This window comes from Eutrigla gurnardus (genome assembly GCF_963514095.1).
Source record: "Eutrigla gurnardus genome assembly, chromosome: 2".
Taxonomy (NCBI): domain Eukaryota; kingdom Metazoa; phylum Chordata; class Actinopteri; order Perciformes; family Triglidae; genus Eutrigla; species Eutrigla gurnardus.
The window spans coordinates 28160791-28181269 of record NC_139916.1 but is presented as its reverse complement, the minus strand read 5'-3'; the positions used below and the strand labels follow the sequence as shown (position 1 = coordinate 28181269).

The window sequence follows — 20479 nt, the reverse complement described above, 5'->3', positions numbered from 1 at the left end:
GAAGAGGGAAGAGCCCAGCGCCGAATCCCCGTCCGACGGGCGGACGTGGGAAATGTGGCGTACGGAAGACCGCTTGCCCGGTGTTGCTCGGGGGAGTCCTTCTGATCGAGGCTCAGCCCATGGACGGTCGCGCCGGGGTCCGGTCTTCCCGAGTCGGGTTGTTTGGGAATGCAGCCCGTCCATCTCAGCTCATCTGTCTGTCGGCTTGAACTCGTCGCTGATTGGATGTCGCGGCGCGATGCCGCCTGAAAAGTTCGATATTTTCAACTTTATTTGCGTCGCTTCAGACGCGCCATTTGCGCCATTTGCGCCGCGTCTCATCGCGCCAGACGCTCCATTCGCGCCGCCTCCGCCTGAATCGCGTGTCATCGCGCCATTTACATTGATTTTCAATGTAGAGTCGCCGCTCAATTCGCGTCTATCGCGTCCGGTGTGAACGCCCCTTAATAATACAAAACAAGCCACTATTATCAGTAGTGGTAGCAGCAACATAGGTAACATCTGATTTCTATTGTTATTTAAGTAAAACATAAATCTTCCTTTGTTACTTTACTGCAAGTAAAACACATTTCTAATGGTTCTATTGAGTTGGTTCATGGCATCAGGACACAACCTTGGGTTGAGAAATGTGAAGCATGCTGAAGTGCCTGAACATTCTCTCTTGTACCATCAGGGGGCGACTCCTCTGTTTGCATGGAAGTGAGAAAATGACCCTACTTCTCATTTGATTTATTATTGTAATAAACAGGAAATGGACCTGCATTTATTTGGGGCTTTCGAAACCATAGTCCACAAACCAATGATGGTTTGATGTGAAAGGACGGGAAAAGATCATGACAACAGTGCAAAAGGTAAGAAGCTAAGGAATATGAATCCATTGGAAGTAAACTAAACTGTAACATTCAAGCAAACATGGAGAAGCAATAAGGGAAACAAATATGTTTATCCTTGTCTAGTACGAAATATAAAGCATATTCTAGTCCTGCTCAATGTATTTAGTGTCCTGAGATGACTTCTGTTGTTATTTGACACTATAAATAAAATTGAATTGAATTGAATATATATATATATATATATATATATATATATATATATATACACACACAGTATATTGATTAAAAATAAATTAATTTAGTTGCTATGTCAATATGGGGGCTGCACGGTGGTGTAGTGGGTAGCACTCTCGCCTCACAGCAAGAGGGTCCTGGGTTCGATTCCCGGGTCGGGAAGTCTAAATTGCCCGTAGGTGTGAATGTGAGTGTGAATGGTTGTCTCTCTCTACATGTTGGCCCTGTGATGGACTGGCGACCTGTCCAGGGTGTACCCTGCCTTCACCCAATGACAGCTGGGATCGGCTCCAGCCCCCCCGCAACCCTGAATCTAGGATAAGCGGTAGAAAATGGATGGATGGATGGATGGATGTCTCACTTCAGTTGTCGTTAGTTGTACAACAGAGTTGTTGGAGGAAACGGTTGGCAGGGTGTCTGTGATAATGAAGAGGTTGACAATTTCATGGAAAGTTTAATGGGCTGCTGAGTGGACGCCACATTTGTCTCTGAGGCACATCTCTCTCGCTCATGAAAAGGCATAAATGTATGCTATAAAGCTCCTCATGAACTGTATATAAGAAGTGATGTAGTCATGGTGACATCACCCATAGGTTTGTGGACTACGGTTTTAAAGCCTTTTGCATTAAACGCAAACAGCTTTGACTTTATTGACTTTTACAAACAGCCCAGTGCCAATTACCATGTTTATAGACTACCGCCGGTGTTTGAGCCTAACCAGTGACCGTGTCAACTAGTGACTCTCAGCCGAATGCAAGTCCGCGTAAAAGCCTTCAATCTGTTTTAAATACATATTTGTGAACTATCACATCCATTTACTGAAGTTACTACGAGCTGAAAGTCACCAACTGGTTCAAATGAAACACCTGTTGCTCTGATGCTGTTGAAGTCTGTCGAACTTCAGTCTGTTGGAAACAATTCTGACAACGAACATGTAACAACCAGACATTTAGATGCTAACAGTTTTAATTCAATGTTTACATGTGGGATGGCTGTGGAGAAAACCTCACTAACATTGATGAGCATGAAGATTTATACGGACTTCAGCTGTAAAAGCGTTGTCAACTCAAAATTCATTAAAAATTAGTCATCTCCTAAACTCCCGACATGTTTTAATCTCACGGGAAGATATTAAGTTCTCATGGAAATAAAGAAACAGGGTTGTCCTATGTTCCATAGTGTGTTGTGATGTAATAATATCATTAATCTTGAGAATGTGGGTTCATCAGAACTCAAGCCCTCCATCTCTGAGAGTAAAACTTCTCCTTGTTCTCTCATTTCCTTCAACATCCAAGCTTTTGAAACACGCTGGGATGTCATCAGCATTGTAGTGGCGTGCAGCCGAACTTAAGCAATCAACGTGTAGAGTAAACATGGCGAATCTTTAACGACCTTTCCACAATAATGTCTGTGCCAAATTAACAATGCTGGATGCCTCACAGTGAGACTGGTAGACTGTGTGTTTTTGTGTGGATGGAAATGTGTTTTAAATGTTAAGAGAAGGTAAAACAATTCAGATTACAGCGTGAGCAGCCCCCCTCCCGAGATCAATGCTAACCAGAGAAGCTATTTTATATCTTAATTGCAAATCTCTCATTTTGTCCCGTCACATAGGTTGAAGTAAATTTATTTCATCAGCAATATTGGGAAAGTAAGCGGAAAAGCATGCGTGTGTGTGTTTGTGTGTGTGTGTGTGTGATTCTGAGCTCTATAAAGCCATTATTGTACAAATAGCAATTAGCCTCCATGTGAACAATTGCTGTTCTGTTCCCTAATTACTGAATTACAACCAGGAGATCAACGATGGTTAAATAAAAAACAATTAAGAACAAAACAATTAAGGCTTTTTTTGTTCCTTTCCCCCAAAGCCATTGTTTCTCCCCAGTCATGTTAACTTGTTTTAAAGGTGTGTGTGTGTGTGTGTGTGTGTGTGTGTGTGTGTGTGTGTGTTCAGCTAGCGGAGGTAGACGTGATGTTCCCCAGAAGCTAAGTTCCGAGGATATTACTTATGAGATCAGGAGAACAGCGAGCCCCAAGGATGCTGGGAAAGAGATGAGAGAGGCAGCATCATTAGAACAATGTTTTTATCCTGCTTAGCAGGCGTTGCTCTAATGGATTTGAGCTATTAACGCAGTTTATGGCAGCCATGTTGTTAAGAGAAGTGTGAAGCATCAATGAATTATTAGCAGTGGTGGCTGGGGCTAACACTCTGTTCTCAATGAGCAGAACACGGAGCCCTCTGGAAACCAAACACCCGTTTCAAATGTTGTCGGGGAACATTTGGATGTGATGTCAGAACGTCCTGTGTCGTGTTTTCTGTTTCAGGGCACAGTGGTGAAGGTTGATTAAACCCGTGGTCCCGTGATTTAGCCCAGTCTCCCGGCAGTCGATGAAACTAAAATCTACTGATTCGTGTACATGGACACTCAGCAACACATTGGAAACTAATGTGTTTCAGTTGGAAGCCTGCACCATGGGGTGACATTAGGCTAAAACAAACCCTAACCCTAAAAAAGGGAGCATTTATTAAATACTTTTGAATGACATCACAATAAGCTAAAATAGTAATGTACCAGTAGGCACATATCATTTTGCAGAGCTCAAAGGGTCGAGTGGTTTGTTCAATCTTTAAACTATTATTTGAATCTGAGTGTCTAATATTGCTAGGTTGAGGTCCTGTGTGCACGTAGTGTCTTTTTCTCACAGAAAGGGGGCACTTTTTGTGTCTTGATAACACATCACCACTATCCTATGATAGACTGGCATCGTACCTTTGCTTTTATTATCTATTAGTTTGACATTGTTTTTTTCCCTAAGTGGAGGAAGCTGCTTCATACTTTGTATGATGAACTTGTCACTTGAATCTGACAGCCTTAAACTTGGAGCGAGGAGGACGATCCGTCAGAGACGACATGTACGCTGATAAGAGCAGCATTCAGTGTCCGCCAGCCGATCTGCTCCCACTAATGGGCTTTTCTTTGATACGATGGTGTCTGTGTGACTTATAAAGCTCAGGACAGACAGACATGGACAAAACAAGCTCAGGCCTTCCATTCTACAGTGACGTCACCCAATCATTTCTGAAAAGTTCAGAGATTTTAAACTTGAAGCGCACGCAGTCGCCACACAAAAGATAACTTTTTATCGAAATGCTGGGGCTCTGAATAAAACACAATGGGACAAAGGCCCGTCCATTATAGATACCTGAATACAGATGCAAAATGGGGCCTTGTACAGATAGGAGTGTGACTATTTTAAGTCAAGGGAATGAGACCGGCCTCAAATAAGAAGCTAAAAAACTCGACAGAGCTGCAGAGTCAGGTGACATCTTTGAGTCTGGTTTAATTTGTTTCATTGATTTGTCAAAGCACACATATTTATTAATGAAGGTTTTACAGATACTGACAAAAACATGATTAACATTCTTCCTCTGGGTTATCTTAGTATAGCACTTATCGAAAAGTGCTATTCATCCATCCATCCATTGTCTACCACTTATCCTGTATTCAGGGTTGCAGGGGGGCTGGAGCCGATCCCAGCTGTCATTGGGTGAAGGCAGCCTGGACAGGTAACCAGTCTATCACAGGGCCAACATGTAGAGACAGACAACCATTCACGCTCAAATTCACACCTACGGGCAATTTAGAGTCATCAATCAACCTATCCCCATCCTGCATGTCTTTGGACTGTGGGAGGAAGCCGGAGAACCCGGAGAGAACCCACGCTTACACGGGGAGAACATGCAAACTCCACACAGAAGGAACTCGGGCCGACCCGGGAATCGAACCCAGGACAGTGCTACCCACTACACCACCGTGCAGCCCAAGTGCTATACAAATAAAGTTTATTATTATTATTGTTATTATTATTATTATTATTATTATTATTATTATTATTATTATCTCTGATGTGATTAATAACAATTCATTTTTCTCCAAGCTACAATGTTGGTTCACTGATCTCACCCAATTATAGGGCCCAACCATAGACTATAGAAGTGGCTGTCGCCATCTTGGATTTTTGCAACCAGTGAAAGGAAGTGACCATATATGGACTGTGGATGAGCAATGGGTGGATCTGATGAACACAAGCAGTGTAGCAGCACCCTTACTGGATCTGGATTCTGGTGCGGAGCTAGTAACAAAGTTAGCTCCATAATTCAAGAAGAGCAAAACGTTAATGCCATCTAAAGGCTGGATTATGCTTCCGCGTCGACACAACGCAAGGGGGCTTGCGGACCCCCCTTGCGTCCAACGCAAGGGCCTGACGTGTACCTCCCAAAAATCCTCGACGCGCGTCGAGGCGACGCAACACGAACGCAACACCAACGCAGCGGCTTTGGCTGTGATTGGTCCGCTAACTACATCCGCTGGAGACCGCTATCCGGTTTCCACTCATAAACACCGCCATTTAAACTTTTAAAAGGCTACTTTTATTGTTTTCACCTCGTTTTATTGTTTGCACCTTCTCGCTTTTGCACAAATAAATAAAACACCAAGTTCTGAAAAATTGTGGACGTTTAAAGCCGGAAAGTAAACAAATAGGCTATAACGAGGCTAACGACGATATACGTCAAGAGTCTCGGTCGGTCGGTCAGTCTTTACAAAAACCATAGCGCCCTTTACCGGTGTGGCTTTGAATTGCATTTCGACACGTAAACCCAACGCAGAACCATCACGGTCTCCAAGCAACTGTGTGGCCGTTGCGTTGCCGTTGCGTTATCACTACGCGGAAGCATAATCAAGCCTTTAGTGGATAATTGCATTGTCAATCACAAGGTAGCCCCGCCCTAAAACATCCCCTGCTTATGGTCTATCTGACTCCACATGGAACATCATTTACTAAATGAACATAATGCTGGATTGAAGACTGGAAATTAAATATTGAGATGATGAAGTTAATGTGCATGAATATTTATGGAGTTATTACATCAAGTCAGTAGTAAGGTTAATAAGACTTATTTTTACAACTAGAGAAGCTACCCCATGGTTGTCAGGAGAGAGAATGACAGTTTAAGGCACATGAAGCATTGGCTTCACTTTTGAGAACCCGAGGTTGCCGTCTGGGTCCAACCTGCTGGAGACTATGTGTTGTTTTGATTGTGTCTCCATGTGCAGCGCTAAACAATTATTGCTCCATTGCGGCATAGCGGGTCCCCGAACCACCTGTCAATGACACAGTGTGACATCCTTGTCTGGTATTTTCTGTCTGTTTTCTGTTTTCTGTCTGTCAGTTCTCCTTCTGTTCACTCTTAACAGTCTGAAGTGAAGTGAGTCTGTGAGGAGAAGCTGACCAGACACCAGGAAGAGCTCTGTGTATGGTTAGACGTTGGATTGATACTGTGTTAAGTTAGCTTTGTTTTCACTCACCGTCCTCCTCCGTTTGTTTGACTATCTCCTCGCTCTCCTTGCTGCCTTCGGCGTTGGCCAGAACCAGCCTCAGTCTGACGGTGACGAAGGGCCTCAGACCCCTCAGGGTGTAGTGTGACGAGGTCTGGATCAGCTCCTCCGCTACAAACTCCTGCTGGTTGAACACATACTGGTACTGGACCTGGAGCACAGAAGAACAGACATGGTAATCAATACTCTGTGTGGTTAAAAACAACGAGTGATGCACAGATGGACTTCACTCTGTAATGATCTGACTTCAATGTAAAGGTCCAAACTGTGGAAAGTTACATGCTACACATCAGTGTGAACCAGTGTTGCTGAATGCATCTAAAGGTTCAACTGTGCACCAAACAACTGGCACAAGCAGCAGATTGTCCCCCCGAACAGCAACCTTACTGGATCTGGTTCCATCTGGATCCTGGTGTGAAGCTAATAACAAAGTTAGCTTTCATAATGACCTTTACAGCTAAGTGTTAAAGTCATCTTAGTAGCTAATGGTAGCATGGTAGTGACCTGTCAATCAAAAGGTAGCCCCGCCCCCTAAAGCACCCCCTGCTTTACGGACTCTTTGACCATAATGTACTAAATGAACATCATGCTGGATTGAAGAAGACTTGAAACTACCGATTGAAACCATAAAGTCTTGTTTACAATATTTACTGAGATAATAAATCAAGAGAGAAGTAGGGTAATTTTTACATAGACGTCTATACAATCAGACTTTGCAACCAGAAGAGTTGCCACCTAATGGCCAGTAAAGGGAATGTAAAACAGTTTGTAACAAAGGAACAACAAAACTACCTGGTGTGGTTTGGTGAAAAAACATCATGGTTTGGATTAAAATTATATAAAAAAATAACAAAAATACAACAAATGACTTGGTTCTAATGGGACACTAACATCAGTCTCCTGGTGAAAGTTCTGTGTCCCTGACCCGTCTACCACCCAGACCTCCTCCTTATGTGGACTACGGACTTCTTTGAAACTCATTTTTAATTTTGATGGTGATGATGATGGTTTTAAACCGTGTAGTGTGTCATAGTAGATGGCAACAGATGCCTCATGATGTCCCACAGGAAATCTAGCATGTTTACATTTTTGAGAACCAGGAATCACTCGCCCATCTGACTTTGTTACACAAACTGTGTCCAGCTGTTCGTACCGTCAGATTGTAGCTGTGGCAGCGCGTCACGGCGTAGCCAAACGTCTCCCACTGTATCGTCAGCTGACGGGCTCTGACGTCCACCACATTGACATTCTGGGGACCGTGGACTGGATCTGAAGGAGAGACGGACAGAAAAAAATAGAGTTACAGTGTGTAGATACACAGAAAGAACGTCAAGACACATCCAAAACAAACACCAAACTAAAGTTGTCCTAAAAGCCGTTCGCCACCATTTATCCAGCAGCTCCTCAGCTGCACAACACCTGAATTCATCTCAATGTTTTTTGTTTTTGTTTGATATCACCATTTTTTGAATGCATTGTGTAGAATAACCAAAAAGCAGAACTTTCCCCAAACTGAAGGAGGTCACTTCCTGCCTATGTTAATGTTGTTGTTTCAAATGTGCAACAATATGAACTCACCATTCATTCTGTGTGACTACTAGGAGGTCTGTGTGACCACTAGGGCCTGTGTGACCACTAGGGCTTCTGTTTAGCCACTAGGAGACAGCCACTACTGAGACAGAAAAGGGTTCAGCAGTAGACCGCATTATCAGCTGGACCCAAGGTCGCCTACATCAAAACATGGCACCTTCTGCATTCCTGTTGTGACAACTAAGAGAGTAAACATTGGGAAACTTGAACACAGCTAACCTAAACAATCTCATTCCTGTTCTCTCAAAATCAAAGTGAACCTCAAAGCCTGTCAATAACACCATCAGGATGGGTCTGCTAAATGTTAGATCTCTTAATAACAAATCATTTTTAGTCAATGATTTTATTACCACTTCTAAACTTGATTTTATGTTTTTAACTGAAACATGGCTAGAACAAAATAACAGTGCAAGCATTCTGATCGAGACAGCACCCCACAACTATAATTTTATTGATGTTTGTAGATCTGGGAAAAGAGGTGGAGGGGTTGCTGCTATATTTAAAAATACATTTCAGGGGAAACAGATGTCACTTGGTGTTTTTCCATCATTCGAATATCTTTGTGCTGTGTTGAAATGCTCTCCCAGAGTTCTCCTGTTAATTATTTACAGGCCACCTAAATATTCGTCAAATTTTTTCGATGATTTTACTGAATTATTGTCTAGCATCTCCACTGATTTTGACTGCCTAGTTATAACTGGTGACTTTAATTTTCATATTGATGATTTGAATGACAAGGGTGCAAAAGAACTTTTCAATATTCTAGACACATTTGACCTTTCTCAACATGTGAAAGAGGCTACTCATTGTAAGGGACACACCCTGGACCTGATTATCACAAAAGGTCTCCATGTTTCTGATGTTTTTGTGACTGATCCTTCATTGTCTGATCACTTCTGTGTTTTCTTTAATATTTCTTTCATTCCTGACACACAAACAGAATCAAATAAGGTCAAAAAGCGGTACATCAATGAACATGCCAATGTATTCTTTAAAAATGCCATTTCCTCGTTACCACCTCTAAACCCATGTCATGCTGATGATCTTGTAAACATCTTTAATTCCAAAATTCTGAATGTCATAGATGTCATTGCACCTGCTACGGTTAAAACAATTTCTGGTAAGCAAAAGGCACCCTGGAGAAAAGCTGCTGTTGTGACAGCCCAGAGAAGAGAGTGCAGGAAGGCTGAACGAATCTGGCGGAGTACTAAACTTCATATTCACCATGACATCTATAAAGAGAGCCTCCGGGCCTACAATTTAGTCTTAAAAAGTGCGAGAGAAACATACTTCTCCAATATCATAAACAACAACACTAATAAGGCGAAAACCCTATTTGCAACTGTTGACAGACTGACCAACCCCCCAACACAAGTACCAGCTAAACTCCACTCCACGCAGAAATGCAATGAGTTTGCATTCTTTAATACTAATAAAATTGAAGGCATCAGACGCGCCATCAATATCTCAAACAAAAAAGTTGGATCACCACCCCGTTCAGGCAAAAGTAACACAGCAATGATGGCAAGCTTTAATGCCATAGACTCTAAAACTCTAGTGGAAACTTTTTTAAGAATGTTTTTGACTGCCTATCAATAGACGTATTGCAAATAGTTAATAACTCCATTCAATCAGGCAATTTCCCAAAGGCCTTCAAAACTGCAGTCATTAAACCTCTTCTAAAAAAGCGGAGCCTAGATGCCTCTATTATCAACAACTACAGACCAATTTCAAATCTACCCTTCATAAGTAAAATAATTGAGAAAGTTGTCCTCCAACAACTAAATCACTTCCTGGCTTCAACTGGCTGCCACAACAACTTCCAGTCAGGATTTCAACCTTTTCATAGCACCAAGACGGCCCTTATTAAAGTTGTAAATTACATCCGTCTTAACACAGACTCTGGCAAAACTTCAATATTAATGCTATTAGACCTCAGTGCTGCATTTGACACTGTCGACCACTCAATACTCTTGGACAGGTTGGAAAACTGGGTGGGGCTCTCAGGCACAGTCTTAAACTGGTTCAAGTCATATCTACAAGATAGGAACTATTTTGTTTCCATTGGCGACTTTGTATCAGAACCTACCAATGTAACGTGTGGAGTCCCCCAAGGTTCAATCTTGGGGCCAACTTTATTCAACATCTACATGCTCCCACTAGGACAAATCATGCAAAATAATAACATTGACCACCATTGCTATGCCGATGACACCCAAATCTATGTAGCACTATCACCAAACGACTATCGCCCCATATATCTTCTGTGCCAGTGCATTGAGCAAGTCAAAGACTGGATGTGCCAAAACTTCCTACAACTAAATGAGGACAAAACTGAGATAATTGTTTTTGGTGCTAAAAAAGAAAGGTTTAAAGTAATCCAAACACCTTCACTCTCTGTCCCTGAAAACCTCAAACAAAGCCAGAAATCTTGGGGTTATTATGGATTCTGATTTACATTTCGACAGTCACGTTAAATCAGTAACAAAATCAGCCTACTATCACCTCAAAAATGTAGCAAGACTTAGAGGGCTCATGTCAGCTCAAGACTTAGAAAAACTTGTACATGCCTTTATTACTAGTAGGCTAGACTACTGTAATGGTCTCCTTGCAGGTCTTCCGAAAAAAACTGTCAGGCAGCTACAGCTTGTTCAAAACGCTGCTGCTAGAGTTCTTACAAAGACCAAAAAATGTGAGCACATTACCCCAATTCTTAAATCCTTACATTGGCTCCCTGTATGTCAGAGGATTGATTTCAAAATCCTCCTGCTCACATATAAATCACTACATGGTCTAGGACCGAAGTATATCACTGATATGCTCCCACTACATAAGACTTCTAGACCACTAAGATCTTCTGAGACCAATCTGTTAGTGATTCCCAGAGTAAACAACAATCACGGGAGAGCATCATTTAGTCACTATGCAACAAATGGCTGGAATAAACTTCCTGAAGATGTAAGACTTGCCCCAACTCTGACCACTTTTAAAACTAGACTGAAAACTTTTATGTTCACCATAGCTTTCTGCTAAATCTTTTAATGTCTGCACTGTTTTTAATTATTGCAAATATGTTTTTATTCTATTTTCTTTCTGTAATGCATTTTTAAAATGTTTATTATTTTATTTTAATTCTTCTATTTTTTTCTTTTTTTTCTTCTCACTTTGTTTTATGATGTGAAGCACTTTGAGTCTGCCTTGTGTATGAAATGTGCTATACAAATAAAATTGCCTTGCCTTGCCTTGCCTAGGGGGTCTGTGTGAATACCAGGAGGTCTGTGTGACCGCTAGGGGGTCCGTTTGGCCACAAGGGGGTCTTTTTGGCCACTAGGAGGTCTGTGTGTCCACTAGGGCTTCTGTTTAGCCACTAGGGGGTCTGTGTGAGCACCAGGCTGTGTCATTTCAAACTGCATCAGACCCTGTATTGATCTGTAGAGATTTGGATGGATATTACTGCCGCCCCATATGTCTCTCACACACACACACACACACACACACACACTGTTTAGCCATATGTTGGGCTCATCCCCAGGTCTGTGTACCACGACTGACTGCACACTAACAAGCTTGTTCAAACCGATCTCATCTCCATAATTAGTTTCTATCAGCCACCGATGGAAACCAGAACAGGTCAGCGGATAATTAGAGAAGTCGTATCAGCTGGAAAAAGAAAACTTTCCTCATCATGTGTGTGATCTTAAAGAAAAAATGTCCTACAGTTGTTGGGAGAACAATGTGTCTGATTTTACACTCATTGAACATTTACAGTCAAACTCCGGAGAGAAATAACTGAATTGTTCTGTTGCTTTTAGAGTCCTTGAGCAAGGCACAATAGAAAAAAGAAATTACTCAAGTATCCGTTGCTTCAGGACTGTAATAAGCCGTCAAATCATTTTATTCAGTAGAGCTGGCAACACCAGGCTAAGTGTTAATGTTGGATGATTTCTGAAATCCTGCATGTTTTCGTAGAAACAGTGGTGACGGAGTGTTTCTATTCTCTGGAACCGACTAACGATTCATAAAAACAACAAATCAGAACACAGACAAATTGAAATATTCTCGCCTCATTTATTGTATTCCTTAGTGTCACATTATGTTTTCTTCTTTTGTTATTGTAAACTAAATGCGTCCAAGCATTAAGCATTTTTTACTTTCTATAAATTAGCCAAAATAAATGCAATGATCCTTAACGTCCTGATTAACCTTGTGGAGGCAATAAATATTTATAATTTGCTGTTTAACTTTGGAGAAGCCAAACTGCTTGATGACTCCTAAAATAATTAACCGACCTCAGAGACTTATAAGGAAATTGAACCCTGATCATGTAGGAAGACAGTTGAGTGTATTAAAAGATTTTTGCGACAAGCTACTTACTGTAAATGTAAGATCATCCTAATGAGACCAGATTAGACGGCGGCAGCATGGATAAACCGTCTCAGATGCCATCTGAGTGTGTGTGTGTTTGATGCATTGTTATTTCAATGTGTTTGGGGGTTTGGGTGCAGACTTTAGCCTCCCTGGTGTGTAATGGTTTAAAGAGTCTGTGTTTCTACTTAAAGGGGGTCTACCAGTCCTGGATCAGGATGAACAGACTGATATTAGGCCCCCAGACAAGCTACAGGGAGATGAGATAACTAAGATGTGAGCCAATCCTCAGGTTAGCACAGCAGGAGATGTGCTTTCACAAATTCTCCCAGAAAACAGGACATTATACGTCTGACTGAGATCATGCAGGCGGACTGATACTCTCCACTTCCTGGGAGTCCATTACAGTTTTATCTGATTGCTGAGGAAATATCTTTGAAACTATGGGCTATTGTTGCAAAACTCTACACCCTAACCTCCAAAACCAACCATCCAACCAGCACAACCAGCCATCCAGTCGGCAAAACCAACCAGCAAAACCAACTATCCATCCAGTAAAACCAGTCCTACAACCAGCAAAACTATCCAACTATCAAACCAACAATCCAACTGTCCAAGCAGCAAAACCAACCATCGACCCAAGAACCAAAACCATTCATCCATCCAAACAAGCAACCAACCAATCAACCATCCATCCAACCATCCAGGGAGAAGAATCCCTCCTGTGTTGTTCTACCTGGTGTCATATGCTGTTCAGATTGTAAAACTCTGAGACTTATTTGGGATTTTGGGCTTTATAAGTCAAATTGAGTTGCAAACATTTCACGTCTCTTTTATAAAATTGTGTTTTTGTTGTCAAGACACAAAGCACCAATTACACACTGATGGTAGGAATGAAACGTAGTGTAATAATGTTGATACAAATGCTTACAGCTTTGCTAGAAGTTTGTTATAAAATGACAATCTGAGTATAAAGCAGAGAACACACTTGGTAAAGTGATGAAAAATGAGAGAGAGTTAGTGTTCAAGCATTCAGAAAACACGACATGGATTCTCCTAACACTGATGTGATTAATATCTGATGTGGCATTTCCATCATTTGAAGATGGAAGCATGCAGATATTTGATTATGGAGCTAGAGTTCTTCATCTTGTTAGAAAATGGACAGTGACGTGTATTAAAATTCATTTTGTTCAGCCGATGCCTTCACTGACAGCCCGATCTGAGGTGCAAACATTTTAAAAAGACACCATTCGACAGTCAAACTCCTCCGGAGGACAAATGTGGACTAACCTGTAATTATGCATGCTTAAGCAGATCAAGTGATGTACCTCCAATGAACAAACACACTGTAATTACAGAGTCACAATGACTCATCGCTGAGCCGGAGAGAGAGAATGGAATTAGCAGATTTACCGAAGAATAAATCAAAGCTCCATAACATGTTAGCTCGATCAGGTTCACGCACAGAGGTCTGGAGGGGAACATGCCCAGAACAATGCACAGTTAATCCACTAGTTTTTCAGTTGGGTATGATGGAAGATAATCTGCCAGATAATCTGGCTACGGCTCAGATGGAGCTACTCTAAATAGCTTATTGCCATTTGGTGACGGGGGAGGTAGCTCAAAGAAAAGTCACTTTAAAAATGTAATGCATCAATAATACTGTTTTGTTTTTGTTTTTTGCAGCATTTTCTCATTGTGTCAAAAATCTACACACAAGTCAAATAAGACACGGCAAATTAAACTATGCAAAAAAAAGAAAACCTCACAATCCTTTTCAAAAATTGCAACAAAACAATACAGTGTGTGTTCTGTGTCGGTTCCAGTTACGTTTTGCAATTGAAGTATTTTCACATTGATTGTTTCACTATTGGACGGGTGAGTGTTTTGTACGAATCTCAAATAAAACACAAGACAGAAAATGTGTTTGTATTTTTGGTGCCTTTGTTTAAGGTTACGTATGTTTCTAACCGGTAAATCCTCCCATTTGCATTACTGTACAATCACACTTGTGTTCTGTGAGGACTGTAGATCGAGTGAATGAGAGATGGATGGAGTGTGTGGCGGGAGAGACGGAGAGGTTACGTGAATTATAACTTTGTTTACATCGTTAGGTCGATCACGGTGTCTCTCAGGCTGCCCTTGGTTCTGACGAATGGCAGATATGCCACCTCATCCACCTGATTTATTCTCTCCCTGTCCCTCCTAAATTCATCTTGGCTCCATCCATTTCAGCCTCTTCTCAGCCTCTTTAAAGCCACTTGATGATGACATGGAGATGAAGAGACTGACATCGAGTAGCCGAGTTAAACACTGCGAGGCAGCCAGACGTGATGGAGCAGCAGATACAAGTGGCTCTTAATAGGCCCATTAAAAGGACAGCAGCTTGTTAAAATACCTCCACAAAACAACAGGGATGAAGAACAGCGCCTCACTCTGGTGTCTGTGTGTCACTGGGGAGCTATGGACACAGTTAGATGAGTTGGATGAGCAGATCAACTGCAGGACAACTGTGACATACAGACATGACATTAGACCTCTGCATTGAACTCATCCTAAACTATATAGTAGCAGGTTGGGGTTCAGCGTCTCGATCAAGGACCCTTTGATATAAAAACAGGAGGAGCCAGAAAGAGGTAATACTTAAAGGAAGACACATTCAGTAGAATAAGTCAACTCAAACAGAAAAACAACATGATTATGGAAAAGGAATTAAAGTAATAGAGCACATAATTGTTCTCGTTGTGAAGGATGTAAACGTACACGTCTCGGTTGATATAATACCCACATTTATGTGTATATGAAGCAAATCCAGATCCTTGATCACTTTGCCTTAACTTCCCTTCACCTGCGGTCTGAACCGGCTGTGATGTGATCGGCGGCGGCTAACACGCGTATTCGTGCTGCGGCATCGCAGCAACTCCCCGCTGGTTTGACCTGAGCTGGAGATAAAGTTGTTTTGCCTGCCTCTAAAGTACTTAAGGGCCTGCTGGATGTTTTGGCAGGTAGATATCTAGTTCAGACGAGAGCCGAGTGAAGCATTGTGTTTTGGGATGCCTTCCTGAATCTGAGGAATGAGCCGCAGAAATGGAGCCATTAATCCAAAGACATGAGGGAGTCGTTCCAGGGAGGAGAGAGGAGGAGAGGAAATCAATCTTGCTGCCTCCCTACGCTCCCCACCCTCCTCCACGCTGCTCTGCTGCTTTTCTCTCTCTTTTCTTATTTTTATGTGTTTCTTTGCCCTCGTTAATTGTTTGTTTCTCTGGTTTTCTTTCTCAGTCTTTTTGATCTTTTTCTCTCCCTATCTGTTCTCTATCTTTTCTTTCATCAGCTCTCCTTCCTCCCTTCCCATCAACCTCTTGTGGCCAACCTAGTTAGCGCAATCATTCACTCATCGTCACCACCTAAAGTCTGAATCACATCTCTTGCATGGCGTATCATCTTACATTCAAGCTCTTCTAAGACTCATTAAGGTTAATAATAACAGGCATGTGGTGAAGGAATTCACCCAAACACATTAAAAAAACACCGTCAACGTTAGGTTTAGACAACAAAACCAATGTTAGGTTTAGACAACAAAACCAACGTTAAGGCCTGATTATGCTTCCGCGTAGTGATAACGCAACGGCAACGCAACGGCCACGCAGTTGCTTGGAGACCGTGATGGTTCTGCGTTGGGTTTACGTGTCGAAATGCAATTCAAAGCCACACTGGTAAAGGGCGCTATGGTTTTTGTAAAGACTGACCGACCGACCGAGACTCTTGGCGTATATCATCGTAAGCTTCGTTATAGCGTATTTGTTTACTTTCCGGCTTTAAACGTCCACAATTTTTCAGAACTTGGTGTTTTATTTATTTGTGCAAAAGCGAGAAGGTGCAAACAATAAAACGAGGTGAAAACAATAAAAGTAGTCTTTTAAAAGTTTAAATGGCGGTGTTTATGAGTGGAAACCGGATAGCGGTCTCCAGCGGATGTAGTTAGCGGACCAATCACAGCCAAAGCCGCTGCGTTGGTGTTGCGTCGCCTCGACGCGCGTCTAGGATTTTTGGGAGGTACACGTCAGGCCCTTGCGTTGGACGTAAGGGGTCCGCAAGCCCCCTTGCGTTGTGTCGACGCGGAAGCATAATTCAGCCTTTAGGTTTAAACAACAAAACCAACGTTAGGTTTAGACAAAACCAACGTTAGGTTTAGACAACAAAACCAACGTTAGGTTTAGACAACAAAACCAACGTTAAGTTTAGACAACAAAACCAATGTTAGGTTTAGACAACAAAACCAACGTTAAGTTTAGACAACAAAACCAACGTTAGGTTTAGACAACAAAACCAACGTTAGGTTTAGACAACAAAACCAACGTTAGGTTTAGACAACAAAACCAACGTTAAGTTTAGACAAAAAAACCAACGTTAGGTTTAGACAACAAAACCAACGTTAGGTTTAGACAACAAAACCAACGTTAGGTTTAGACAACAAAACCAATGTTAGGTTTAGACAACAAAACCAATGTTAGGTTTAGACAACAAAACCAACGTTAGGTTTAGATAACAAAACCAACGTTAGGCTTAGACAAAACCAACGTTAGGTTTAGACAACAAAACCAACGTTAGGCTTAGACAACAAAACCAACGTTAGGCTTAAACAAAACCAACGTTAGGTTTAGACAAAACCAACGTTAGGTTTAGACAAGAAAACCAACGTTAGGTTTAGACAACAAAACACTGGTTTGGTGGTTGGAAGTTCGCTGTTGTTGGTCCGGTCCAAAGTTAAACTTTCACTCTTTTTATAAGAGTGTATCAGCTGTATTACAATACGCCGTCATGGTGCAATGAAACCCAGTCCTTGCTCTCTGTCTCTCTCTCTCTCTCTCTCTCTCTGTGTTTTTTTCTCTTCTGTGTTCACAGAAGCCTAAAAGGCAAAAACATGAAAAACGAGAGTATAAGAAGAGTTGGTGTCAAAGAGAAGTTCCCTCTGGGAGAAACACGGCTGGGACAACTTTCTACTTCCAGGCTGTGCTTGTGTGTGTGTGTGTGTGTGTGTATGAAGGGAAATTACATATTACCAAAGCTACACTGGCCAAAGGCTAGAAATACAATTAATACCAGCGATCCTAACCGCTCCCATCACCACCATAACAACAACAACACACACACATAAACGCACACACACACACACACACACACTCACACATCCCTGAGGCTCTGGTAGATTCAGAATTCGCTGTGTGACCAGTGATATGTTGCAGAGGTTGCACTTTTAATCTGTATCCTCCCAACGAAGAAATACCAGCCTTGCCTCTACGGAACACACACACAGACACACACACACAGGCTCTCCTGTGATGGTGACCCTCCGAGGCAAACAAGCAACATCAGACGAAAACCCTCATGGAAGCTTTTTTCCCCATCTAGGATTTAACAAAAGTGTTTGTGAGTGTGTGTGTGTGTGTGTGTGTGTGTGTGAGTGTGTGTGTATGTGAGTGTGTGTATGTGAGTGTGTGTGCACGCGCATGTGTGAAGGATTTTTATTGCACAGTCCAAAATGAAATATCTATAATCTTTTTCTCCGATAAATAACACGTATGAGGCCACACACTTAGATTCACCTCATGAATTAAAATACAAGTGAAGTGTGTAATATTAATGAAGTAGCACCCTCATCAAATTATCAGACAGCTTTAAAATGTCAATAAATTGGTTCATTGCCTTTACAGACATACACACACACACATACACACACACACAGACACACTTTTCAGAGCAGATATTAATGTTCACCTTCATCTCCTACTCATTTAAATGCACAGAATGACACAATTCTAAAATTCTAAACAAACACACTGAAAATTCACCTTCATCACACACACACACACACACACACACACACACACACACACACACACACACACACACACACACACACACACACAACAGACCAGGCGGTGTCCTGCAGCTTCATGACTTGGATGAATGGGATTAAATCGACTGGTAGCAGATGCCTTTTAGTGGATTTTAATTACGTCTCCCTGCATGAAACCAGTGACGGAGTTGAACCATAACTCACAACATCTGACTTCAACTCCTTTAACTTTGCAACACAATAAAGACAAATTAGATATGAAGCATTTTCTTCAGCTTGCATGCTCAGTCTTTGCCTCTAAATACACTTCTCCTGCCATTTAAATAAATGAAGCATGACAGTGGCGTCTTCTTTTATTTTGCATTGACTTTTCCTGCAGTCGCACGGTGTATAAAGTTTGCTTTGTGTTTGGTGTAATTGATGGGAATTAGCATATTCACCTTATTTGCAGCACAATTTTGCCTCTATTCGTGTCTTTGCATTGACTTTATTGATCTCTAATCACTGTAAAAATGTAAAAAAAAAAATAATAAAGTAATATGCCAGAAGCTGGGAAGCCAAAAACTAACTATAAAATAAGGGAAAATAACTCATCCATAAAGGTAATTTCCCAGAATTAAAAATACTGTTCATAGCTTTCATTTGAATGGATATATGCGTTTTGGCTTTCTTGAACAGGCTGAATTGATATTACAGCATCATCAAGAACATTCTGAGCCAAAAACCACGCAGTTATTCAAAAACCTGCTTTATTAATAACTCATTAATGTCTCCAGGCAGGGAAGGGACAAGTGTGAGTCGAGATGAGGGACAAGAACCAAAAAGAGACAACAAGAGATGCAAAGAAGGAGAAGAATGTATGTAAATGTTAAATGCTGATATGGCAGAAACATAAGAGCGATAGGAGGTCAAATAAAAAGAGACAAAAAAGAAAAAAGATGGATGAGGAAGAGATTTAAAGCAGCGATTATAATGAGCCGAATGATGGCAAGGCCCGAGGTTAAGCACCTGAAGCTGGCTTGTAATTGGCTGAGAGTGACGGAGCGACGGACCCGGATGGAGACAGAGATGGATGGAGACGCTCAACGTCTTCGTCTTCACACAGAAACGGTCCTGGCAGTCGGGAGACGCCCGGGGCGGCAGAAGAAAAGCACGAACACAGCTGCTCGTTACAATAATGTCACTCAGCCAATTAGACGCGTAACAGTCAGATTCAATTAGAAAAGAGATTTCCATCGTGCGGTGCGATGATACCTCCAGTGGGTCTCTTGTTATGAATTATCTTTTTGAAGATCTTCCCTCGCAGGGATTTTCAGCGCTGAGATTCGAAAGGAATAAAACATGGATTTATAGATATATAACCTTTTGGAGTTTTGTTCATTTCTACAAAATGATCCATGTGTCCCCCGCTGATCCTTTGTTCTGCTGCTCTATCACTCATGTCGTCATAACGGCATCATGGTGATTAAGATCTTTCTTCTTCGGAGCAGCAAGGATACACATTAAACACACGGCCTGCTCTCCTAAATGTGATGTTCCCAAACAACTAAACTACATTGTGAATTAAAGGTATTATTGGTGGACAACGTTTGCTCCTGACGTATCACAGAGGAGTTTAAAAGTCCACGTGAGGGGGGGGGGGCTTTCACCTAGAGACTGATGTTGTGCAGCACTTGGCTTTTAGCTACTAAAACCAACCAAGTCGTTTTGTTGTTTAAACCTAACTATGTCATTTTGTAGCCAATTTCCTTTTGGTTTGTTCGTTTAGCACTGTTTAAATGAGACCCTTTGTTCCAGAAAAAAACATACGTGTCCATGGAAGTATGTTTGGAATGTAATCTAGGTAATTAGAGATGGAGATAAAACACAACTGTGAAAGCTGTAAAATGAATCACTAGATGAATGTACCAACAAATAATGATTCCCTTTGACACTAAATTGGTGCAACAAATATGTTATGCTGTCTTCACAACAAATGTAAGACTAATTTTTCTTGCATGGTGTGATTACATACAAAGCCAATGCAAAGACGTAAAGAGACGTTAAATAGTGCCGGGCATTAGAGTAGAATCTGCCAAGTAAAATAGAAAAACAACATCCATCCATCCATCCATCCATTTTCTACTGCTAATCCTGTATTTAGGGTCACGGGGGGGCTGGAGCCGATCCCAGCTGCCATTGGGCGAATGCAGGGTTCA

At 41.6% G+C, this 20479-nt stretch overlaps 1 protein-coding gene across 1 annotated transcript in view; it reads right to left on the bottom strand.

The window, feature by feature from the left end:
* ptprt (protein tyrosine phosphatase receptor type T) overlaps window positions 1-20479 on the bottom strand; it is a gene marked incomplete at its 5' end in the record, with an annotated part of 328852 nt that overhangs the window by 171941 nt on the left and 136432 nt on the right. The window contains 2 exons of the mRNA XM_084025273.1: window positions 6437-6617; window positions 7620-7735. Coding sequence (XP_083881399.1) covers window positions 6437-6617; window positions 7620-7735 — 297 coding nt within the window. The remainder of the gene's footprint in view (window positions 1-6436; window positions 6618-7619; window positions 7736-20479) is intronic.